A 27435-nucleotide genomic window follows, 5' to 3' on the forward strand; every position below is an offset into this window, starting at 1 on the left:
TTGCTGATTGGTAGCGATTTCAACTTTTTAATATCGGACTTTAGAGAGTGGAATGAAGGGCTTCAGGATTCTTGACAGTTGGCAAGTTCAGCACAGCTCAAAGAGGGACTATAGGTTTTACTCTCAGGTCCACAAGCCTCATTCGAGATTACATTTTGTTCTGCTAAACAGGGTGGCCTTCGAGAACGCCCACGATTCCTCTGTTGAGACTGGGGTGCCTTTTGACCACTCCTATGTAGTATTGACATGTAGAATTCTCCTACTCAGGCCTCCCCTTCAGAGGTTTGACATCTCAATGAGATGGTCTTTAGAGAGGTTGCTCTTAGAGATGCCGTGGCTAACGCTATCCACCACTATTGCGAGGGGAATGACATAGGGGAGGTGTGGTATGACGTTATTTAGAATGATGCGAAAGCAAAGGTGGAAGGAATTCATTTCTTGACCGTAAAACATTTTTTAAAGAGCCAGGGATAAGACTGGAGGTGAAATCTTTTGCTTTAATTTTGGAGTTTGGGTACCCAAATGCAAGCAGATGACCAAACCAATAGAGCTCTGTGACAGGTGCAACAGTGTAATTCATTGGGACTAAACATAAATACAAGCCATTATAATTTGTTTTAGATTTTTAAAAGGCTTGATTTTAAATGGGTCACATAAATTAAACAACATACTAAAGAGAGTGTGCCTTTACTTTGATAGGACGTCAAGGCTCTGCTAAGCAACATTTTAACAATGAAAACAATTTAAATATCAAATATACTGAACAGTGAAGAGAAGAGTATGCATTTGAGTATGGATCAAGGAGGATCTAATTAGTAATAAAAATGATTTTTCTCACGAAATGGATACTCACCTGCGTACAGGCTGTGCAAGTTTGCTGCGAGGCACTGGTATTCCCCCACCAGTAGGGGCACTAGGTCTGGGTAAGCCACTTCTTAATCCTGCTGATGGAGGTCTGCTGGCAGGGTTCGTTAAGCCTGTTGTTGGAGCAGCAGAGGGTCCTGGTGGTGGGTTGCTGTGACCAACTTGTGCTGCTTCTTGACCACTAACATTGCCAGGACCCTGGTTACTGAATGCTTTTACTGGCTGACGAAGGGTCAAAGGAGATGGAGCAGCAGGCGACCGGAATTTATTTGGAGAAGGTACTGAAATTAAGTGGAAGTCAAATCACTCAAGATAAAAACATACCCAAAGATGTAAACAGCAGTGGTTCACAATGGAGTTGATGAGATAATGTACAGGTTTAGGTAAATAAAAATGTAAAGGTTAAAAAGTAGCAAATGAATCACTCCATTTCTGAAAGCTTTATTAACACACCTATGTAATGACAGTGCTGCTGTTGGCGGGATACACTTTTGAGGAATGCAACTCCTGCAATACATCTCGTCAGCCGGCACAATACCTCTTTAGGACTTTCAGCTCCCACCACAATTATGAAGGTCACAGGTAGAGGAATTAGAATCTGAGAAGACGACGTACAGCATACATCAAGTTAGTACAACTGTAGTGCTAGACTAGCTGAAAGCAAAGCAGGTTAACTGAATCAGTGTAGTAATGTAGTAAGGCAGATTTTCTTACGCTACAGCTTTTCTCCATTATTGAGAAAACTAATTCAAAAACAATATCTGCAATCATGTTATTAGTTGACCAAATCCATACCTAATAGTTCAAAGGACAGAGAATGACTGAGCACAGTACCATGTGTGGTGAACAATGAACTGAAATAGCCCTGGAATATTTCAGAGACAATCATAGAAGACAGCATAGCACAAGAAACCAGAATATATAAAGGGAGTGCACAATAAGAAATTGATCATTAAGTCATACGTGAGTAAAAGAGGAAGCATCCACTGTAACACATCCCAACAAAGCCACTGGTAAAATACCCTTATAAATATGACACGATGAGGAATGTGTAAGTCAAAAGACCAGAACGTCCCATGGACATTACCATAACCCAAAACTAGACGTTAGCAGTCGGGTGGAACCAAGGTAAATAAACAAACAAGAGTACTCCTCAATCATATGAACAAGCGATGCACTGAACCAAAAAGATATCTACATTCTCAAGATGAGAAAGCATGTGTTAAGGGGACCAATACACTGATACGAGTTGAGGCATTGGCGGACCCTCCCTTAGTACACATATAGGAGAAACATCCTTGTTGCCAACAATTGTTAAAATGCTAATAGTACCAAGTCAGTTGCAAACGGTGAACTCGGAGATGCACACAACTTTAGAATTTGGTTGAATAGGTTATTGAAATGAGTTAAAAATATACAGAATGGGACTGGAAAATCAGTAGGAGTGAGTGGTGAATGAGTACTCTAAGTAGGTTTAATAAGAAAAAATAAGAGGGAATGGAAAAAACAACTATGAACAAACTGTGGGCCTGCATTAGAGTCCTGTGCAGAGTCAATGATAAAATAACAGGTGATTTTACCCTTTCAGAGATGCTAAGAGGAAACAAGGACTAACTTGCCCAGAGATGCTATAGGGACTTACTCAGGTGTGAGAGAGTAAGCATTTACCAAATGCAAAACTGTCACAGAATACCTCAAGCATCTCAGAAAATATTGTGCTTTCGAACTTTCTATGGCCATTAACCAGACCACTACCCAGAACCGCCTGTCACGATAACGAATTGGATGTGTAGGAGCATTTGAATGTCAACTATCCAGTGACAAACTACCAACTTACAATGAAAAGGCAACACAAACCCTTGATGAAATTCTAGAATACAAAACCACTGCCGAAAAAGCACACCAAACATAAGCACAGAATGTAAAGTTCCAATGGACCCCTGCCTTCTGATTCACACCGATAATTCTCAAGTGAAGCACAGTGTTGGCTCGGCTCAAATAAGTCACAATCAACTGTATACAAACACTACAGGACTATCACTGACATTGCCGCTAAATCGAAGAACTCTCAGAATAGCATTGTTTCTTTCTCCTCTAACTATGTTCCTCTCACTCATGTGAAAAATTGCCTCACTTGAAATGATAATTGCTCATAAATGCATCCTAAAGACTGAGACCCATATACCACTGTGCACAAGTAAGACGCTCACAGGGTCCCTTTGTCTCTCCTCACCAAAACAGCAACTACAAATGAGGCCTAAACAGACTACAAAAATATCAACAAGTCCATACTTGCATCCAGTGTCTCCTAATTTCTTACTGGGATATCTAACTGGACCATGCCCATCACCAGGAACCCTGGTCCAAATGCCTCCCGCAGCCATACCGCCAATGAACTCCACATGCTCAACCCTGGACACCACCATGAACACTGCCGCACCTCAGTCCACAGTGGGCTCCTTGCTCACATTGCCACTTCACCTGCCTCCACACACACACACCGCACGCTTCACCAAGTTGGAACTGAAAACCAGCACTCACAGCACCACAAACCGACCCCGCACAACACTCACTCGCAAGCATGCTTCTAAACACATGCTCACCCAGCAAGCACTCCACAGAGATTTGGAACCTCATCAGCTCCAAGGCAGCAGGCCTATTCTTCCTCACCGAAACCTGGCTCAACCCCACATTGGCCCTGGACATCGCCACAGCCATCCCTACTGGATACAAAATCCTGCACCAGACTGACCCCACAAACCAGGAGGACTCGCATGAGACATCAAGTATACCTTTTAAACTGACCCAGAAGCCACTTTTATGGAACACATGCACTTCAAGCTTCAGATGGATAGTAAAACCACTATCAAAGGCACCCTTGCCTACCGGCCCCAAGGACCTTGAACTCACATCAGCAACCTCCTCACCGACTTCACCAAACCTCTTGCCATGGGCAAAGAATTCATAATCCTAGGCGATCTCAACTTTCCTCTCGATTACCCCATAAACTGCAACTCCACAGACTTGCATGAAAGTCCGAAGAACATCGGCCTCACCCAGCTTGTAGAAGGTCCTCCTCATATTGCCACACATACCCTGGAACCCATCTTCTCCAGAAACAAGTTAAAGTCAGCCACATCATTCCACTCACATGGTCCGACCACTACATCGTCCACTTCCACATAACAGGGCCACCAACCACTCCTATGCAGTTTAGCAACACCCCAAGCTTCTGCTGGAAGAAAGATACAGAAACAGAATGGCTCAATGACCTCCAACTAAACTACCCAGACTCCACCAACAACCTTATCGCTCTTCACATCAGAACCCAAGGACCTCATCTAGGGAGTCCCACAGGGATCATCACTCAACATCATATTCTTCAACGCATACATGACTCCTCTGACAAACATCAGATCCCACGTAATCAACATAATCTTCTATGCAGATGACTTCAAACAATGCATGACCAGTGTAGCTAATTGGATGAAAGAAACCTGCCTCAAACTCAACACTGACAAAACCGAAGTACTGATCTACGGGAATAAGAGTTCACCTTGGGACTCCACCTGGTGGCCCCTCGATCTTGGACTCACCCCAAGCGACCAGGTTACGAACCTAGGCGTCATCTTGGACACCAACCTCACCATAAAAACCCAGATCAACGCTGTTACCTCTTCATGCTTCCACATCCTCGGCATGTTATGTAAAATCTTCAAGTGGCTATCAGACGTATCATCATGCAGGCCCTAATCACAAGAAGATTGGACTATAGCAATGCACTCCATGCCGGCATCCCAACCCATCCCTTTCACAGACTTCAACGTATCCAAAACGCTGCCAACCAGACCGGTCCTTGACCTCCTGTGCCGAACACACACCACGCCACTTCACAGAGTTCCACTGGCTCCCCATTCATAAGTGCTGCCATTTCAACCTTCTCACACACGTATTCAAGTCACTACACCACAGGGAACGACAAACCTCAATCACTGGCTTCACTTCCACCAACCCACCAGAAAACTTTGCTCAGTATCACTCTCTCGTACACACACCCTGCATCCACAGGAGGTTCATCATTCTCCTGTCAAGCCGCCAAATCCTGGAACAACCTCCAGCAACACATCAGGGCCTCCTCCTCGCTTCCTGAATTTTGCACGAAACTTAAGATTGGTCTATTCAACTAGTCTTCTTGCAGGACCATTAAGACTGCCAAACTTCAGGTCCATCCTCACCACAATCACCTATTGAGTTCTGGATACCCTTACGGGTGACAAGCAGCGCTCCACAAATCCAACTTACTTTACACTTCAAAGGGACTCGAGATGAACATCACGCTATAAGAAAAAAATATAGATCTTGGTCTCGAAAATGGCCCCACGCACTATAAAGAGATACAAAACCAGCAATTACCTGGAACGCTTGTTTGATACCATATTTCTACTACGGACTAATGCCAATTCAGCTATTGGATGAACAAGAATATCTATGAAACTCCGATCCTTTTATTAGGGTTTACTTCACAGACATGTGTTCCTCAACAGATATTAGTATACATTATGTTACTTAGTGTTGTTTTTACAACACAATATCATTATGTCTTTAAAACTTATTTTTCTGCCCCACTCTTGAGCACAAAAAAATCCCTGCGTTCACCAACGTAAGGTGTTCGGTTACTCAGTCTAATACTTGCTAAATAAAATCTAAAAAATGATATACCAAAATTTTAAGTACTTAAAAGCAAGATTGCAATTATTATAACTGTAATCCCAAAGATAGAACTCTCAAAGGCATATAAAACCAAAAAATTAAATCTACTGCCAGTGCTCACTCTGAACCGGATCCTACTGCAAATCTTTAAAGTGCTATCGACATAGGGGAGCAACCCTCTACCCCTGATCCTGGTGCTCCTCAAATGTCTGCTTGTTGTTTTTTTCGTCATTTTGGTTAAATTGTCAGCAGACTCAGTGTGTCTTAAGAATTTGTGTTTCTATTTTAACCCGTTAACCGCGACGTAACATCCGCTGCGGTGCAAGTAAATTCTTGTGCGGGCGGGGCCGCGTCGGCCAACGGACATGCGCAGCACTACGGAGGTAGTGCTCGCGACGGCTGTTGGCCGACGGGCGCATCGAACGGGTTAAAGTGCATAAAGATACTTGTGCCCCTCAATTGTCTGCTTGTTGGTTTTTTTTTCTTGACTGATTGCTGCTCAAACCGGTTCAGGCCGGCCCCACCTGCGCCGTCTTTTGCCACTGACTCTCCCACCTCCCAGAGCCACTTAATGGAGGCCGCAGCACGGCTCTAATGAGAAGCCATCTACCCCTGGTCCCCGCTCCCACAGCCCGCCTTGAGGTGCCGTCCTGGCCCTCCGCCTACACTGCCATCCGAGCCTTGGTCTCCCCCGCAACATGCAAGTGCTTTTGGTATTTTGTTTAAACTGGGTCAGACTTGGAGGGTTTTTACTTTACCAATCTAAGTCTCGGTTATATATTTTTTTGTCATTTTGATTAAATTGTCGTCAGATTGAGATGGTTTTAAGATGTTTACTTGCCAATCTGTGTCTTTTTAAAAGTGCTTAAAGGAACTTGTCCCCCTTAAAAGTCTGCATGTTGTTTTTCTCCACCTGACTCCGTGATTGCTGCCCCATCTTATTCAGGCCAGCCCCACCTCTGCTGTATTTTGCCACTGACTCCCACAGCGGCACCTCGCACCTCCCAAGGCTAGTTAATGGAGGCTGCAGAGGGGCCGTGACACCGCACGCCAAAGGCAAGCCCATCTGCCCCGATTCACGCCTGGACTGCGCCAGCGAGATGACCCCTGTCCCTCCGCAATCTCACAGGAACTCCGCCGCTGACCTCCGTGCTTTGGACTCCCATGCAACAACTGCTGACTCGCTTCACCACGTACCACAGCAGGAGCATTCACCTGCACCCACAGCCACTTCAGCACAAACACCACCCTACCGACCAACACCACACCTACCATAGACGCAGATACCCCATCAATTCAACTGATCAACGCCAGATCACTGTGAAAACAACTCAACACACCAACGCTTATGAAAGGGACACCATCTCCACCATCGCCCCCGACATAACCTTCATCACCGAGACCTTGCTCACCCTCAAATTAATCCCCGACATCTCCTCTGCAACCCCCTCCAACTACAAGATGAAACACCCACACCGCACCAACAAACATGGGGGGAGGCATCAACATTGTACACAAGGAATCCTTCACCTGCTCCATCACCAACGACAGCAGTACGCCTACCATGGAGCATATGAACTTCCAGCTCCACTCCTACAACAGAATCACTATCTGAGGCACTCATGTACAGACCACCAGGACCATGAACCGGCCTCAGCCACGCCATCGCCAAATTAATCGACCCTCTCGCTGTCAAATCCAAACACTACACCTTCCTCGGGTACCTCAATTTCCACCAAGACGACCCCACCAACACCGCCGACCTCCTGGAAAGACTAGATAACATTGGCCTCAAGCAAATAGTCACTGACACCACACAAAGAGCAGGACAGACACTAAACTCCATCTTCACATCCAGTGACAGAATCAGATACAGCCACACATCAGATCTCACCTGGATGGACAACGCCATTGTACACTCTACCCTTCTCGGCTTACCGCCCACCACCGCAGCTGGACCTCAGTAGCTCAGCAGCAATGGACAGACTTCGTCAGCACCGCCCAGGCCAACATCACGGCCTATCTGGACCGAACAGAAAATTTAAACACCTAGCTGACTAACGCTGCCAACCAAGTCGCCCCCTCAAAGCCACCCAAGACGCACACAATGACCGAACAAGCCAGCTAGTACACATCAGAACTCTGCACAGAAAAACAAATGCAAACGAGAAAGAAGATGGCGGACCAGGAAGAACGACACCAACCGAGCAGCATGCAAAACCACCCTGAACAACTATCACCGACAGCTCAAATCCGCAAAAAAGGAGGTGCTCGCACACCGCATCTAAACCAGCATTAACCTAACCAAGGAACTCTTCACCATCGTAAGAGAATTCTCCTGCCCCCTCAGCCAGAGAAAACGAGATCCCTCCCTCTCAAGAACTCTGAAACTCCGTGGCTGACCACTTCCACAACAAGATAGCAACCATCTACACAAACTTCAAACACCAACAGTCGGACATCCTGAGCAACCCGTCAACCACAATCACCAACCACGCGCTCACCTCATGGGAACAACTCAGCACACCAACAATCACTTCCCTGATAAAATCGATCCACTCAGTGGCTTTCACCAACCCCAGCCCCCATCTGCTCTTTAACATAGAAAGCAACCAGATTAGCCACCAACTCACCTCCGTCCTCAACGCCTCCATAACAACAACCTTCCCCAGCACATGGAAGTACTCAGAGGTTGGACCCCTCCTCAGGAACCCATCTGGACCCCAAAGATCCACAGAACTACCGCCCGATCGCCCTCCTACCATTCCCCGCCAAAGTCCTGGAGAACGCCATCAAAACCCAACTCACCAAACATCTGGAAAGAAATGATCTACTGTACCCATCCAAATTGGGCTTCAGAGCCAACCACAGCATCGAGGCAGCCCTCATTGCTGCAACAAATGACATCCAAGGCATGATTTGACAGAGGGGAAATGGCCGCTCATTCTCCTGGACCTCTCTACAGCATTCACACCTCACACTCATACAGTGACTTCGCCAGATCAGTCACAGACCATGAGCTCAGATGGATGGCGTCCTTCCTCACAGGATGCATGAAGAGAGTCTTGCCTCCCCCCTTTCACCTCACACCTCTAGCACACCATCTGGGGAGTACCCCAAGGCTCATCTCTCAGCCCCACCCTCTTCAACATCTACATGACACCACTTGCAGACATCGTCAGAGCACACAACATCAACCTCATCTCCTACGACGATGACACCTAACTCATCCTCTCACTCTCCGCGAATCCCACACGGACGAAGATCAACTTCCACAATTGCATGAAGAACGTAGCGACATGGATGAAAGAACTGCGTCAAGCTAAACACGGACAAGACACAAGTCCTGATCTTTGGCAAACACACCACCCTCTGGAACAACTCCTGGTGGCAGACAGAGCTCAGACCCACCACGAAAGCCCACGCATGCAACCTCAGCATCGTACTAGACCGCGAACTCTCCATGAGACGCCAAGTCAACGCCATCACATCAGCCTGCTTCAACACGATCTTCAATGCTCGGAATAATCACCAGGTGGTTTCCCACCAGCAAAACCGTGACGCAGGCTGTCCTCACTAGCCAACTTGACAACGGCAATGCACCCTATGCGGGGACAACCTCCGAACTCATGCAGGGACTCCAGACCTTACAGAACGCAGCAGCCAGACTGATCCTCAACTTGCCCAAGAGAACACACATCACCCAACACTTCAAAGACCTCTATTGGCTCTCAGTCCGCAAGAGATGCCAGTTCAAGCTCCTGACCCACGCCTACAAAGCCCCCATAACATTGGACCACACTACATGAACAACCGCATGACCTTCCACCAACAACCAAGAAACTTTGCTCCGCACACCTTGCCAACGCACAGATGCCATGCATCCGCCGCAGCCGCACCCGAAGATCCAACTTTTCTCACTTTGCTGCTAAAGCCTGGAACACCCTCCCTCAAAACCTACGCACCTCGCCCTCACTCAACCTCTTCAGGAAAGGAATCACGACCTGCCTCTGACAAAAACCAGCAGCACAGCGCCTGGATACCCCATAGGGTGAAAAGCAGTGCTTTACAAATACTACTTGATTGATTGATACAATAATTAAAATGTAAATTAATTCAACTAAGTTTTTGATGTTTGTGTTTTTGTTTGATCTATCATGACTCCAAGTCATGCTGTACATTAACCAAATGGTTTTATAGTCTCTGGTTGCTGGTAAGTCTTAGAGTGCAACCGACTGATGTTGTCATTGCATCTATGAAACACTGCTGTATTGGTGAAGAGCTTAGGGTAAATGTTATGACTGGAAGTTATCATCTAGTGATAACAGCCACCACCTTGGAAATGGCTGAACTCATGGAAGCATGTGACTTATGCTTTGAAGCAGAGGCACTGCAAAGTGTTGGATTAAAATATACTCACGCTTCACTCGAAGTATTTGTCACCATGCAGATTGAAGGCTGAATCGTTCTCATATAGATTGAACGTGTAAATAAGCTGGGGGCTTATACAAACTTGACTGACCCCATCGCTCGTGTGTTTAAGTACATAAATGCCAGTGGTCCAAGGAACATGGAAAGTAAATAAAACCTAGTGTTTATAGGCAATGGTGTTACTACAACTGCTTGATGAAAAGGAAATTGTAAGAAAAATAAGGAAAGCCCTAGGATCGAAGGGGACCAGGAGTATATTACTGCCACAGAAAACAGTGATCTCCGGGCTTGTATATAAGCGAATTACTTAATATACACTTGAAGGCAAATATTTAGAAAGTATTTCTTAAAAAATATATTTATTGATCAATACTCCTATTAAATATTTGTGATAAAAGCGTTTGGTGCTCACACGTGATGCACACTTTTACAAAAACCTCATTCAAGTGCATAACATAAGATGTACATCCATACGGCCAAGACAAGTACAGTAAATGATTCATTTATGAGCTAGTAGGGTATGGTCGAACGGGTTTCGATGCGTACAGATATGGTATCATCATCAGGGCAAAGTGAGGAAAAAGCCAGAGAGAAAGCGTTACTGTAAAGGCGAGAAAGAAATCCTGGTAGGAGAAAACCTTTTGATCCATATTTGGCACTATTGGTCACTCTAGACAGTCTCTTTATAGTGATGTCCCTAAAGAATGTGGGATACAGGTGATCTACAACCATTTAGACCCTGGACTCCATCCTGTACAGATCCTAATGGGGTTCATTATATCACTACTAAGGTTTGCTTTGTCTAAAAAATTATTTGTCTTTGAAAACCATTATTATTTACTGATTAAAGATACACCAATGGGAGTAATTTTGCTCCCAATTTTGGTATACTTTTTATAACAACTTTGAATCCATTACCATTCTGTCCTAGGCAAAGCCATTTAGACAACATTTATTGTGTTGGAAACAATACATTGATGAGATCTTGACGATTTTGCAAGGCACCCAAACAGTAAAGTGATTTTCTTGATTGGCTCAATCACAACTGCAAATGTCCCTGTTTACCATGCATTCTAAAAGTTCAGAATGTAATTCTTAGACTTTGAAGTGTGCATTGAAAACAATCATTTATAGATCTCTCTATATAGGACACCAGTAGACAGAAATACTTTGCTCTTATACTTCAGCAACCATCCCGCATTTCTTCAAGACTCTTTGCCTTATGGGCAATTCCTCAGAATGAGGCAAAATTGTGAACTTCAAATAGACTTCTTTAAAGAAGCTGCTACAGAAGGGCTACACTTGTTGTCTGGGCTACACTTGTCGTCTGGTCCATTGCTCTATAGGAAATGCTTGGTATTGCCACAGGGACGTACCAAACACCACATGAAAGAAAGAAAAAAAAAAAAAAGGATGGCTTGTGTCACCACTTTCTCACCAGCCCATTAGGCACTAAACACATATTAAAAAAATAATGGAGACATTTACCAGTAGGGGACATGATGAACAAGTTACTTACCTTTAGTACCGCCTTCTCTGGTAGAGACAATCAAATTGCATATACCTCTCCTTGAAATTCCTTAGGCGCCAGTCTGGATCTGGAAACCTTTTGACTATTCTCTCACCTATCGACAGGTGGCATTGTGCGGCTCCATGTCTTATCTGTCCATTCCAGATAGGACATTGGTTAGATAGAGTCTCCATCAGAAAAAGGCGTTACAGAAGGTAAGTTACTTGTTCTTTAGCTAGAGGTTCTAACTGCAGATTTCACATCTTGTGAATAGATAAAGCAGTCCACTTCCTATGTTGGTGGGTCTGTGAAATGGCTTATACCAGGAAATTTAGCAGGACAGATCAAGCAAAGATCCTGTCCCCGCTGGATCTGGCTATCGATGCAGGAATTCTTTGTGAACTTATGGACAGATGTCCACATCACAGCTCAGCCAAAGTCCAGAACTGGAACACAGCGCATCAGCGCAGTGGAAAGAGCCTTTGCTCTAATGCTGTGAGTGTGCAAGCCTTCTGGGGGCTGTTTCTTGCCAACCCATAGCAGATCTTGATTTATAATACTATCCATATAGAGATGGTCTTATTTTGAATTGCTTTGTCTTTCTTAGCCCCAGGGAAACAATTGAAAAGTTGGTCATTCTGTTGGAGTCTCTGGTTCAGTCTACAGAAAAGCTAAGTACCCTCTTAGGGTCAAGGCAGTGAAGCCGTTCTCTCTCCGGAGAGGGGTGAGAAGGTGCATAGAAAACTAGCAAGGTGACTTCTTGCCCTATGTGGAGTGGCGTGACTATCTTATGCAAGATACCTTCGTTTTTTCTGCATACACAGGTCATACCATAACCATGTTTTGGACCATACTCCTGGTCCTCTGCTGTGATTAAATGTGTTTCTTATCCTGAGCTGGACACACCTCCAAGAAAGGTTGTTACGGTAGTGTACCATGTATGTGTGGGGCATGGTATGAAGGATTAAATAAATAGCCAGCCACCTTTCCCAAAAGGCTATTAAATTAGAATATACTGATCTTGACAAAAGCCACTGGATTGGGGTATGTGGCAGAAACTAGTGAATCACACTTAAGGGCCAAGGAGGGACAGTAACTCCAACAAGCCTGTTTTCCCCAGTTTTTAATCTTGCCAGACAGACCGCTGAATAAATACTGATTTAAGCACAGCCTAGGCAATTTTAAAGATTTCCTCATGTAGATCCCATACCCTTTTGCCTTAAAAGTGCTCCCTTGTTAGGAAAGGGTCGCAGCATGCCCCGACCCTTAGAGGGTCGGGAAGAACTATGATGAAGCTTGTCACTGGATAACATTCAGTGAGTGAGAGTTCCTTTAAGAAAAAGGTATTTCCTCTATATCTAGTGGGCCCACCGTAGATGACTCGAAGTTGACTCTCTTGACTGTGACACTGTATATGAGGAGGGTGAGTCACAACCTCCATTTCCCTCTTCCCTCCCTCTCCTGATTTTTGCATTACAGTATTTTGACTAGTCAACATCCTATCTTCTATAGGCCCAACATCTTCCACTGGGGTACCCATGGGCATATCAATGTGCAGTGCGTGTAATTGAGCTATTGGAATTCCTGCCATTCCAATTCGCTGCGAGCAGGTTGCCCACCGAATCAAAAGCAGGCCATTGTAGCACATATAGGTTGAATAGATATTGAATGATACAAATGGAATTCAGATCCCTTTTAACAGTGTACGTTTGATTCAGTCTAAGCAGCGTGCAGCTCCCATGCACAGCTTTAGGCACACTCCATCATGGCACACAAAACCTCATTGCTCAGGTGTGTGTCAATGGTTCAAACGGTTTGGTATCAGTCTTTCGCTACAATTTTGTTGGTGGTAGCAAGGGTGTCTTCCAGTTAGTAGTGAGGGAGAGATTCAGCACCCCCCCTGCCCATCTCCAAGGAGCCTTCCCAATACATTAGCTCTCCTCAAGATACTTTATTATTCTGGATACTCCCTGTTGCTCTAGTGGAGGCATGCCATCATACTGATCTCCTTCCAGACCCAGGCATTTTCTGGTGATAGAAGTATCCATGATCTCCCATCTATTATTAGCTGGAGATTGGCAGGGAAGAGCATCATATACTTGATATCCTGCCCCTTCTGGTTGTTAGAATAGAAAATATATTTTAGCATTGTTTATGTAAAGTTAGCATTCGCTGCGCCATTTTATGTATGGCCGACATTTTAAATTGTAACCGAAACGAATCCTTTGCCGTTTCAGAGAAATGGCCTTCTCTAGGTCATGTTTCTTTGAAGCAGAGTTCTGCTACACTAATGAATGCACTGTTTTTATTAGCGCATACCTTTCTTGTTAGATTTAGGCCTTCTCTCACTCGTCTAGCAGTGGGCACAGGCAGAATGACCTTGAAAAGCAGATGTGTGCCCGGCCTCAGAATCAAAACTTACTCCTTTGTAATTTACTGTCCAGCTGCATCTGCTTGGAAAATTCCATGGTGGGCGTGCTTTCATTGGTTTCAAAGTGTAGATAATGTATTGTTAGGCTTGCTGATGTCAGTCCCTCTGCAGCACTCCTACGAGACTGGGAAGACCGGGCTCCACTCGGAGTGTATTTGAATAAACAAGTATTGGTATATGTAAATGTAAATTGATACTTGTATAGCGCACTACTCACCCGCAAGGGTCTCAAGGCGCTTGTACGAATACCGCTGTGGAACCCATCCTGGCTTTCCCTGTGAGGTGTCCACTCCTGGGCACCCCCAAGGTGGAGGCCAGGCATCCTTAGCGTTGTGGGGGCCGTTGTGGAGATTAAGCAAGCTATTGCCCAGAGTTGCAGAGTGGGACTCCATGATTGGAATAGGCACCGAGGCGAGAATTATCAGGTCCGTGGTATTTTGAGCCCAAGACCCGCTGAGGCGGGGAATTGAACCCTGGTCCCGGGCCAGACCTCTGCATTAGGGTCTGCCGCTCTAACCATTGAGCCACACTTCTCCACTGGTATGTATTCTCTACTGTCTGACCGACTCTTCATCTGGTATGAAAGGCAGAGAGGTGGTCCTGAGTGACCCGTGTGACCCTATTTGAGCCATTTCCTTCAGTTGGCGCCCGAACCGGGACTCCTTCGGTTGAGTGACCCATCCCCTTCCGCAGGGGTGGGGGGGAGAACGAGGGGGCGGTCAAGGCCTTCGTCGGGTCGGATGGATCAGGGATCCCTACACGAAGAGTTCCTGATACTCGCAGCTGCCCCTTCTGTCCTGCTGGACGGTGCCTCGCCTAGTTGTCATCCGGACTGTCATCCGGAGTCCAGACGGCGAAACCCTTGGATCTGACCGTTTGGTCTGAAGAGTGACAGTGGAGAATGAATTCGCTTGACATGCGTATACCAGGTGAGTTTGTTTTGGTTCTTTGTGGATATGGTACCATTTTGGTTTGTATTTGGTGCGGTCTAAGGACCGTCTTTTGGATAAAAGCAATTGCAGTCGTTTTGCTAGGCATAAAATAGTGAACTTGTTTTCTTTCCAGAATGCCTAGTGTAAGTACGTTGTTTTCTTTGTGTTGTTGTTCAACTGATGCTCGATTGGAAGAAAGACAGCCAGCTCCTCCAGAAGGCACTCCGAATTTTGATATGTATATGAAGCATTGTCTTGGCCCTATTATGTTTAGTACATTATGGTACAAATATACGAGGGACAATGCAGAGTTACAGTGGCCACTGACAGGCATTTTTGCAAGAACAGTTGTCTAAGAGACGAAGTAGACAGTCTATGTTTGATTCTCTTAGGACATGGCAGAAAGCAGCTAGGCAGAAGCAAATGAAGTCAGAGAAGGAAGCTCGGAAGGGGCGAATGCAGACACTGACCCAGAAAGCGGTTGCCTATGATAGGGAGTAACAGAAAAAAAGGTGTTGAATGTGAAGATAGAAGGTTCTGACTACAAATTGATAAATAATATGTGGTTCAGGAAGATCATATTTTTGTGGAAGAATTGTTAGACACCCGACCACCGCCTCCATATGCCCCTCCTCTTTATTTTGTTTTTTCGCCGTCTGTGGGGAATGTGACTGTTAGTGCCCCTGCCACACCCTGTCTCTGCGTCCCTTTCACCAGCAACACAACCATCAGCGACGTTAGTGCCAGTCAATTCTGTTGCTTTTCCTACTATGGTTTTTTATCCTCTGACATCGGTAAGTAGTGGGAGAACGGTCCGTGGATTCGAGGATAGGGACTGGACGATATTTAAGGAACGTATGGGACCGTAAGTGCGATCTGATGAGAGATGATGAGAAGTAGGTAATAGCTAACCATGCTGCACATTTATAGTGTAGAGGATGTCTGGTCGACTATGAGAGATTTTGAGCCCTTTATACAGTAGCATGCCCTTAAACATATGTGTGCAACATTAATTGGACTTTGTCAACAGTACTTCGAAGCAGAAGCGCCCCAAATTTTATATGATATTAGAGATCGAGTGTATATTAGTGAATTGGGGCCAGAACAAGTTTTTGCTAATGTGACGACCATAATGGCTTATAGGGGAAGACTACATGAGAAAAGTCCCAGGTCGGTGTCTGTTTCCGATGCAGGAGGTTCATCCTATATATCATCCAGAAATACCAGAATTAACAGATGGGCGTGGTAATGTTACAAGGGCGAGGGAGGCGGCCTATTTTCACGAACAATGGGTTTATACTCCGTGGAAAAAAAGTGAAGTTTTGTGTCTGTATATTATAAGGAATTGACTGAAGCTGCCTCCACTACTGTAACGACTCTTGCTGATATCGAAATGTTATTTGGCCTGCTGGTTCCGGTTGATATTTGGAGGCAGGTACGCACACAAGATCATGTTGCGGAGTTAGGAGGTACATGGGACCAGATTAAAGCCAGGAAACAAACCCCGAGCTGAGATACTTGCTTTGCCTGGTCGCATTATTCCATATATGCATTCTCTTATTCCGCTAAGAAATGTGGATTGGTATAAATAGATTCCTTACCTTAGAATTTCCCCCAGGCGTCAGACTGGATCCGGAAAGATTTTATCAGCAGTACCTCTGCGCGTCGGAAGGTGGCGTCGGTCGGCTCCACGGTCGTCATCGGCGTCGCCAGGATGACGTTGCCGGCAGCTACTTAGACGCCACCCTTGCAGAAAGGGGATCCACAGCCTTTGCTGTGCACCATGCCACAAAATCTGTTCCACCTGCAGGCGTATACTGTTTTTGTGGAGGGATGCCTGGGTGCCAAGATTACGTCTCAGACTTCGGGAGGCAGGTCGAAAGAAGTCAACTGTCGACGCTCAATCTCCACGCAAGGAGGTGGAGACTGGATAGGTTTGTGTGGAGAACAGTCCCATGCTGCTGCAACAGAAGATCCTTCAGAAGAGGCTGTCTGATCGGAGGATCGATGGCCATGTTGAGCAGCTTGGGATACCAGACTCTTCGTGCCCAATCCGGAGCCACAAGAATGACTTGGGCCTGGTCGAGATTGATCTTCTTCAGCACTCTGGGCAGAAGTGGTATAGGCGGAAAGGCGTACAACAGACTGCAACTTCACTCGCGGCGAAAAGCGTCGCCGAGCGAGTGCCACCTTAGAAAGTCCAACTAGCAGAATTGCTGACATTGCGCGTTCTCTGTGGTGGAGAATAATTCTAACCAAGGCTCCCCCCAATGTTGAGAGACACCTTGCACCACCTGCGAGTGAAGACGCCATTCGTGATCCATCATGCACCTGCGGCTGAGTTTGTGCACTCTGGTGTTCAGAGAACCTGCCAGGTGTTGATCCACCAAGGAAATGCCTTGATGTTCCAGCCATGTCCAGAGGCAGAGGGGCCTCCTGACATAGGGTCCACGACCCCACCCCACCCTGTTTGTTGCAATACCACATGGCCGTGGTGTTGTCCGTGAACACCTGCACTACTCTTCCCGGACAGAGGGAAGGAATGCCTTCAGTGCAAGACGAATTGCCCAGAGCTCCAGAAGGTTGATGTGAAGCCTGGACTCCGCCGGAGACCAGAGGCCTCGGATCTCCGCCTCTCCCATGTGGTCGCCCCATCCCAGAAGGGAGGAATCCGTCACCATAGTGTGTTCTGGTTGGAGAAGGGAGAGGGACCTGCCACTGACCCAATCCTGTTTTGTGAGCCACCACTGCAGTTGTTGAGCAGTGCCCTCAGAGATCAGGGCGTAATCTGACAGATTCCCCTGATGCTGCGCCCACTGGAACATCAGGTCCCACTGCAGAGCCCGCTGATGCCACCTGGCATGATTGATCAGCAGGATACAGGAGGCCATGAGGCCCAGCAGCCTCAGGGTCATTCTGACCGAAACCCAGAACAAGGGCTGAAAGATAGAAATCATAGCCTAAATGTCCTGGACTCGCTGTTCGGGAGGATTGACCCGAAACTGCGTCGTGTTCAGAACGGCTCTGATGAAGAGGAGCTTCTGAGAAGGAATCAGGTGCGACTTTGGCACATTGATGGAGAACCCCAGCTGATGCAGGAGGTCGGCCATAGTCTGGAGGTGGGAGACGACTGCCTGGGGCGAGCCCGCCTTCAACAGCCAGTCGTCGAGTTAGGGAAGACTGAAACCCCTGATCTGCGCAGATGAGCTGCCACCACTGCCATCACTTTGGTGAACACCCGAGGGGCGCTGGTAAGGCCAAAGAGGAGCACGGTAAACTGAAAGTGCTCATGGCCTACCGTGAACCGCAGGTAACGCCGGTAGGACGGGGATGTGAAAACAAGCGTCCTGCAAGTCCAACGCTACCATCCAGTCTTGCGGGTCGAGGGCAGAGAAGACCTGAGCAAGCCTCAACATCTTGAACTTCTCCTTCCGAAGTAAGCGATTGACGTCCCTGAGGTCCAAAATAGGACGCAGGCGCTTGTCCTTCTTGGGAACCAGAAAGAGGTGGGAGTAACAACCACGACCTACTTCTGGGACAGGAGCGTGCTCGATGGCTCCCTTGGCCAAGAGACCCGTAACTTCCTGCTGGAGAAGAGCCAGATGATCCTCCAACATGCGGTGGTAGTGAGGTGGCATGGCTGTGGAGGTAGTCTCAAAGGGGAGGGAGTAGACCCTTTGGACTATCTGCAAAACCAACATGTCCTAAGTGATGGTGCACCAGTGAGGGAGGTGATGGTGAATCGTGAGCCCACTGGCGTTTGATGGGCCTGAAAGATCGGACTAGGAGGGTTTGGGGGCTGCTGCAGATGGGGGGCTGGTGGACTGGCCTGCCCGTAGGCTCCCTGAACCAAGATGCTGGTTCCCACGTCCCCAGCCGCACAAAGGTTCGGTAACTTGCTGCAGACTGTGGCCCTGGGTGGGACGTAGCGGGGCACCCCTTCGTAGTCACGAAAGGGGCGAAAAGCAGACTGCGCCCGATGGCAGGAGAGGCCCAAGGACTTGGCTGTAGTCCGTGAGTCTTTGAAGTGATCTAGGGCCTTGTCTGCTTTGATGCCAAAAAGGCGACAGCCATCAAAGGGCATGTCCATCAAGGTGTTCTGGACATCCCCTGAAAAGCCAGTGGACCTCATCCAGGCATAGCGACGAAGCGCTACCGATGTTAAAATAGTCCTGCCCAGAGAGTCGGCGGTGTCCAGTCCACAAGGGATCGTAAACATAGCTGCATCCCTCCCGGCAGCGACAGCCTGGGAGAGCACTGCCCGGGCCTCCTCTGGACACTGAGGCAGCACTTGCGCCACTGTATCCCACACGGAGTGTGAATAACTGCCCAAGAGACATGTGGTGTTTATGGACCGCAGGCCTAAGCTGGCGGAAGAGAAACCTTCTTCCCAAGATGGTCCAGCTTTTTTGATTCCCTTTGGAACACTAAGCTCACCGGGGCGGGGTGTTGGGAGAGGAAAGTGGGGTCGCCCGGAATCGGGCGGTGGCATTGGGCGATCATCCTGTCCACGGGAGCCCCCAGTGTAGGGCCTGGACCAGGTGCCTACAAGGAGGTCGGTGAGGGCCTCATTAAATCGGAGCAGGGGCTCCAAAGAGCTCGCCGCCGGTGGAAGCACCTCAAGTCAGGAGATTGGTCCTGATCGCCACCATGGAAAGAACGAGGTTGAGAGCCTCGGCCGCCCTACGCAATACCACAGAGTATGATGCTCCCTCCTCCGTAGCCACGGTAGGAGGAGACAACATGCCAAGGTTGGGTGAAGTGTCAAGAACACTGGCATCCTCCAGTTCCTCTCTCCAGTCCTGTTCAGACCCTAGCTGGTCGGTTAAAGGGTCACCTGATCCCTCCCAGTCCTCATCTTCCTCCGGTCGCCACTGTGGTTGGAAAGGGGCTCCAGAAGTGAATAGGGGCATGAAAACCCCACCCGGTGCCGGTCCGGTGCTGTGTCCACGTCAGGAAGGAGAATGAGGTCGACGCCAACAGAGGTGTAATAAGGTCAACCAGTGCCGATCTGGATCCAGGCCTGGATCCATGGGGGGCCTGCGGCACTGGAGCCGCCAGCAACAAAGACCTAGGCCCCCCCAACCGAGTCCGCGGGGCCCAAAGATCGGTCTGCCCAAAGATGGCATGCTTCGCCTCGTAGAACGTACGAAGTTGGGCGGGGGTCGCTCCGGGTCCCGGAAAGGGAGGGAAACTCAGAGTCGAACCTTCAAGCTCCGCGCGCGAAGCCGCAGGAGTGGCACCACTCGCATGCAACGTCGAGTCGGCCGACCGTCGAGGAGAAGGCAAAGAGCGACAATGCTTTTTCGACTTCTTCTTATGCTTCGACTTCCCCGACCCTGAGTGTGAAGACTTCGATCACTTTGAGCCGGACTGATGGTGGCTCCGCGACCAGTCCCTCGACCTCCCTCTCAACCGGGACCTCCAAGGCGCGGAGCCGACTGCCGTTATTCAAGCAGCTTTTGGGAATGCTACCGCAAAGCCTTCGGTGTCAACAACTGGCAGTATGAGCACGACTTGGGGTCGTGGTCGCGCTCCAGGCAAAAGAGGCACACGTGGTGCGGATCGGTTACAGACATCAATCGGGTACAGGAAACGCAGGCCTTAAAATCGGGCATCCCTCGTGCACCTGTTCGGAGTCGGAGACTCAAAACAAGACGTCAACAAAAGTCGAGAAAAACATAGTCAAAAAATGACTGAGGTACCACTCTTCCAGGATCTGCGCTGGCGGCGCGGAAAAAGAAAGAACTGACATCAGCATGCGAGGGCGGCGTCTATGTAGCTGCCGCAACGTCATTCCGGCGACCATGACGCAGACGACGACCACGGAGCCAACCAACGCCACCTTCCGACGCGCAGAGGTACTGCTGACGGAAACATTTTTCCAGGTCCAGTCTGACGCCTGGGGGTAATTCTAAGGTAAGAAATCTATAACTAACGTGTTTCTTTCAGATACGAGCTTGCGAACTGAGTGAGGGACTGGTTGTCAATATTTATACTGACAGCCAGTATGCTTTCGGAGTTGCGCACAACTTTGGGCGACTCTGGGCAGAGAGAGGGTTTCTTACTTCGCATGGCACAAGTATCCAGCATGGGCATCTTATATTGAGGCTTTTATCTGCTTTGAAATTCTCTAAGAAATTGGCCATAGTAAAGTGTAGTGCCCACCGGAAGGTTACCGAAGATGTGGGAAGGGGTAATGCATTTGCAGATCAGCTAGCTAAGGAAACTGCCCGGACTAAAATGAAAAGAATGTTTGTAGCAGGCCCCGCTAGGTGGGTGCCTGAAGTTACCATGTTTGAAGACACACTTGAGAATGTAAAAGAGATACAAAGTGAGGTCACCATAGAAGAGTTCGCAGTGTGGCAGGAAAGCACAGCACAATTGAACAATGAATGAATTTACATATTCTCTGGTAGGAGCTTAAATTCTGTTTTGGTTGAACACTACACACAGTTAGAAGGGGATTTGCAGGGCAGCACCTGGACAACACCGGTCCAGATAAATGGGGGAATGTTTCCCCCCAGGTGGGTGAGAGGAGTGGGTGGGGGACACGGGGGGATAAAATATAAAAATTCCTTATTTGCCACAAATATATTAGATCTAGCCCAGATAGCTGCAGGGGGCTTCAAGGGGTTAGGCGTTTGTTCTTCCCTGGCTTAGAGCAGGCCCGGAGCTTCAGACCGAAGCCACCATGAAATGACTCCAGATATTGTCCTGGAATGTCAATGGTCTGCACGTAAGGTGTAGAAGAGCCAGAATTTTGCAATAATTAAGAGACTCTCCAGCACAGGTCATTGTCATCCAGGAGACACATCTTCTTAAAGAAGAGACCAAAGAAATAATCAGACGGCTAATATTAAAGGGGTCTTGATTCTCTTTAAAAAGCAATCCAATGCCCAGATTCTACGGCATATTAAAGACCCAGGTGGCAGATGGGTGATATTGAAGGTTACTTTAATGGGCATTCTTCTTACTCTGATTGGCTATTATGGACAGAATCAAGATGACCCTTCATTTCTTAAAACAATTTTTTCACACTTGTTAGATTTCCCAGAACCGGTTATCATGGCCAGAGATTTTAACATCGTTCTCAACCCTAAACTCATTAAATCAGCGAGCAGTAGAGCCGTAATCTCCTCAAGATCTAGGGCGTATCATCTTCAGACTATGATGGCCCAATGCGGTTTATGCGCTATATAGAGGGAAAGGTTGGGTCAGCAATTGGGAGTATCATATAGAAATTTTAAGTACAGACACAAATCAAGAACTGATTATATCTTGGTGTGCCACAGCCAAAGGGGCAAGGTTAAAGACATAATTTACCTGTCGTCCCATTTGTCGGACCATTCAGGGTTACTATTAGATCTTGATTGGGTTCAAGCCCGGGAGCCTGTAATTGGTCTTTTGACCAAACGCTGCTCCTCGAAGAGGAAGAGATGGTATTTCTATCCCGAGAGACCAAACTCTGGGACTCCCTCAAAGCCTTTCTAAGGGGCATTACTAGTAGGTCGATAAAAAGTATAGGGGTGAGATCGTATCTCTGGAAGCGGAGAGGTTGGCAGAGGAGACAGAACTGAATAGGTAGGCTATTCTGGGTAGTCAGCAAGAAGATCTGGGTAAATTTAAGAGATTACGGGTGCAATTAGAGAACATCCTTCAAACAAGGCTTTTGCGTAGATGAGAGGTAAGTAATTTCGCCCATTTTGAGTATGGGGAAAGGGCAGGAAAACTATTGGCATGGAAGGCCTAAGCAGACCGGCTTCGTAATCAGATCAAGAAAATCACAGCGGGGGACGGGGGAGCTGTTCTATCCTAAGAGGAAGAAATTGGTGAGGCCTTTTTTGAGTTTTTTCAGGATATTTACCAAGAAGACACTGTAGAGGACAGACCTAAAGTCAAAGACTGGTTGGATAGGACTATATTGACACCTATGAGTCCTAAACAGGAGGATTTAGAACAAGATGTCACTCAAGAGGAAGTGAAGAAGGCTTTAGGAGCCTCTAAGAGAGGCAAAGCTGTAGGCCCCGATGGGTTACCAGCCGAGCTATAACGATCTTTGGGTGAGGCGATAATTCCGGTGTTGACACAATTATTCAACATGATACTAGCAGAGGGTGTAAGGCCCCCAAGTCTTGGAATGATGCTACTGTCATTTTGATCTTGAAACCTGGTAAAAATCCAGCGAGCTGTGGGTCATACCAGGTCATTTCGCTCTTAAATGCGGACTAGAAAATATTTGCCTCAATCTTGGCAGCAAGGTTGGGATCTGTGGCTGATAACATCCTTCACTTAGACCAAAAGGTGTTTGTTAAAGAAAGACCTCTATCAGACCTCACATATGATCTTCTTGGAGCGATTGATATTGCCTCTACATATTCACTTCCTCTAGCAGCCTTGACTCTGGATGCCACCAAGGCTTTCAACAGGGTCAATTGGGTCTACCTGTCGGAAGTCATGAGGAAATTCAACTTGGGCAAAAAGTTCTGTCGTACTATTCAGATGCTATATCAAGAGCCATCAGCCAGATTGTTGGTCAATGGAAACCGGACTAAACCACTTAAGATTACTAGGGGTACTAAGCAGGGCCACCCCTTTCCTCTCTCCTTTTCGATATGTATATAGAGCCTTTCGCTCAGAGGATTAGAGAAGATCCTAGCATTGTGCCTTTTAGATACGGCGAGTGGGAGAGGAAGGTGGCCATGTATGCAGATGTCTTGGTCTTTTTGGCAGATCTGGAATCAACCTTCCAGACAGTGATAAGATTAGCCCAGGAATTTGGGCAGGTCTCAGGGTATGAGGTGAATGCCGGGAGAACAGATCATGACGTGGAATCTCGAGGTGCCAACATCGGGTCAGCCCCAGCATGCGATATTTGGGAGTTAGAATAGTCCAAGATATAGTCAAGATTGCAGAAGTAAATTTAGAGCAAGTCTCGAGGGAGTGTCAAAAATTGATGAAATCTTGGGCCCATCTCCCTTTAACCATTCTGGGGAGGGTGAATTTAGTTAAAATGGTGATACTACCCAAGATAACCTCTCTCTAATTCAATTCCCCTACACTTTGATAAACCAACTATTGACAAAATTCAGCAGGCGGTAAATTCTTTTATATGGGCATATAGAATCATCAGAATAGCCTGGAAAAAGTTAAGCCATAGGAAAGAGAAGGGGGGTCTTGCGCTACCTGACCTACAGTATTATGATTGGGCCTTATAGTTCTCACACTCGCGGATGTTGCTAAAAATGCCTGTAAGCACTGGGGCAGCAGGCATGTTTCTGGCTATGTTAAGGGGGGCCAGGCCACCTGAAGAAGGTTTTTTGTTCAAGTTTGGGGAACCAAACTTTTTCAAAAAGATCAAACTCAAAGTCCTCCAGGCAATGTTCAGAGCATGGGCTAGACTAAAACACCTGGTGGGCCTTAATTACTTCTCAAGCCTAGTGCCCATTTGGGACTTACTAGGCTCGCCCGAATGTCTTCAGGACAGGCTTGCTTTACCACTCAGAGAAGCAGGTTTGAAAGTATTGGGAGATCTGGCCTATGAGGGTACTCTTATTTCATGGGTACAACTGAGAGAGATTGTGGGAGTGGGCCTCTCAAAGTTCAAGTACATTCAACTGCAGAGCTGGGTCAAAACGCAGCAAAGCCAGAAGAAATCCATAGGCTGGGACAACAATCTTGAACAACAGCTAGTAGCCAGGTCAGTAGGGAGGAGGGAGGTCTCCTACAGGGCAATAGAAGAGGCCGTGGATGGCAAATTCAAACTCGCAAATTAAGTATGGAGTGAACACCTTCCAAATATACAGTTGGAGCAACTGTAGCAGAATTCATTTAAGATTCTCTTTAGCATAGTAAAACCTGCTTGGCTGAAGAGAAACCACATATTCACTGTACACAGGGCCTATCTTTCCCCGCTAAGGCTGTCTAAGTTCTCAAAGGGGTCGCAAGTTAGCTGTAAAAAGTGTGGTCTAGTCGAAGCCTCAGACATTGATATGTTCAAAGACTGCCCTGTCATTGCTTCGTTTTGAGATTAAGTTCAGAAGACATTGGAGAGACTTCTGAAAGCTCCAATTCAAATTGATTTGGCTTTGACAATTTTTGGCCTTACAAAACAAGTCACTGGCCCAGCTAGCGCTCTTGTATTTTATGCTATCTTGTTAGCCAGGAGGCAAATATGCAAATGTTGGATTGACCCTACTCCCATGCATTCTGAGTGGCTGGCATCAATGTTTGAGACTTCTAAGATTGACCTGTCCAGAGCCTGTAGCAGGAAAAAGACAGCATTTTGGGACCTGTTGCTTATTTGGGTCAAGGCTTAAATGATAGGGAGACATACTCTTGTTTTAACAATGTACCCAAGAACAGCGGTGTGAGAAGTTGGCCTGATGTATGATGTCACTAGTTATAGTGTACACCTTATATCAGTCCAAATACCCTTATGGTGATTGGTTGTAAAGTCAACCTTATAGACCAGCTATCCTAGTGGTAGCATGGACAAGAGCAGTCTTAGGCTAAACTCTGAATGGCATGTGAAGCCAGCTGTGATACCATATATAATCCCTTGAATACCAAATGAAAGGACACCACAACAGATATATATATAAAATAAAGTGTATTTATTCTAAGCAAACCCTCAGCACTCTTTATGAGATTAGAGGTAAGTACAACACAGTCTTATTAATGCATACAGTAAGTCACACAGGTAAGTAATACAGTTAGGCCCTAGGGGCCACGCAAACCATATACTAAGTAAGTGGTATAAGAACCACTGTCACGGAAATGGAATAGGCCTAGGCCTAGGGAATCGCTGGGGCTACACTACACTAGCGTTAGTTAGGAAGTGGGAGGCCCACGGGATTCGTGTGCAGAGTGGAAACACTCACGCGTAATGCGTAAAAGTCAATAGCAATATTACAGTTTAGAAAACGGTAGATTTAGGACACTTCCGGAGTAGCTAGGAAGTTGAGACTTGAAAACTAGACACTAGGATAGTCACTATCCTGATGAGCACCGGAGTACCCAAGTTACCTAGCCCACAGGCTGCGGGTGCATAGGGGTGAAGATGCGTCGTTTTCGTCGTCGACTCCTATGGATGCCTGAAGAAAGATGCTGACAGGCAGTCAGTGAAGAGTGTCCGGTGGATCCCAAGGCTGGGATCAAGAAGAGAAGAAACCTGCAAGCAGAAGGGACAGAGTCAAGGTCACTAGCCAGTGACCACGTGGAACCAGGAAGGAACCAGGCGATGTCGTGAAGAGTTGCAGGTGAAGGTGAAGCTTGTCGCTGCAGCCAGGAGGACCAGGAAGCGTCGAGGACGACCAGGACCAGGAGGCGAGCTGTCCCACGAAGGCTCTTGCTGTTGGCGGCGTCGAAGTTGGACTAGGACTCACCAAGCCTTGGCAAGCGGAACCCACGAAGAACAAAGGACTTGCTTCTGGTGCAGACCAGGAAGGTCTGGGGTGCTTCTTCTTTGCAGAGAAGCGGGAGCCAGTCTGGAGGAGCCAAACCAGCGCAGAAGATTTCAGGGTGCGTCGTCACAGAGGCCACTAGCCAGCGGGCAAGCAACCGGACAGACGCGGCAAGCAGGAAAATGCTGAAGGGCCCCACGCAGGACTCGTGGAGTGTGGGGGGCTGATCTTCGGTGCAGATGGTGCTTGGGGTTGGGGCTTCTCAATCCCCGGTGCACAACTTCGAGGGTACCTCAGAAGCTGCGCTGTAAGTTACTAGCCACTTTTCCCAGGTAGCCGGTCCCACGTCGCTCGTCGCCTCCACGGATCTCAGCTCTGCTGCAGATGTGGATGAGGGTCGGAGAAGTCTGGAAGTCAAGGCTCTGGTCGGGCTCTGCAGTCGGTTCCTCGTAAAACGGTCGCAAAGCAAAGGGTAGTCTCTTGATGGTGCCTGTTTGCACAGGGTAGCCACTCCTTGGCTACAAGGGAGATTCTTCAGTCTTCTTCTTTCGTCGAATGTCGAAGGTCCAGAGTTTCTGTTCAGTTTTGCAGGTTCAGGATAATCTAAAGTCTCTAGGCCCAACTCCCACTCTTATACTAATCTGGGGGGCTGGGATACCTGCTAGGTCACGCCTTATGGGTGGGACCTGGGAGGGGGTGGTTACACCCACTTCCCTTTGTCCAGTTTCGCGCCAGAGCTGGGGCTGGAGTGCCCCAGCGCCGGTTTGAACTGGACTATGCAAGGAACACCTTGTGTGCCCCAGGCATGTCTCATTCCTTTCAGCCCACCCTACCCCAATACACTAAAGGCTGTCTGGGGAGGTGCTAGCACCTCCCCAAGCAGGAAACCTATTGTCCAGGCCTCCCTGGCTGGGATCACTCCCAGCAGCAGGAGGTCAGACTTGTGTCTGTGGCAGCAGCATCCATTTTGTGATGCTGAGGCTTTGGTTAGAGATAAACAGCAAAGTAGGATTTTAACATGTCTCTCCCTCTAGAAGGGAGGAATAATATCCTCATCACCAGAAATGGTATGGGGGTATTATTCCAAAGTGTTAGACACCTTACACGACATGTTTTGATAAAGCCAAACCATAGTTACCATAACCGTTTAAG

General features: G+C 47.4%; 1 protein-coding gene across 1 annotated transcript in view; it reads right to left on the reverse strand.

Moving 5' to 3' along the window:
* Positions 1-27435, reverse strand: part of SLAIN2 (SLAIN family member 2) — a 318048-nt gene that overhangs the window by 5295 nt on the left and 285318 nt on the right. Inside the window, exon 7 of the mRNA XM_085642139.1 lies at positions 854-1145. Within this exon, the coding sequence (XP_085498265.1) occupies positions 854-1145 (292 nt within the window). The remainder of the gene's footprint in view (positions 1-853; positions 1146-27435) is intronic.

Source organism: Triturus cristatus, chromosome 2_2, assembly GCF_964204655.1.
Source record: "Triturus cristatus chromosome 2_2, aTriCri1.1, whole genome shotgun sequence".
NCBI classification, from domain to species: domain Eukaryota; kingdom Metazoa; phylum Chordata; class Amphibia; order Caudata; family Salamandridae; genus Triturus; species Triturus cristatus.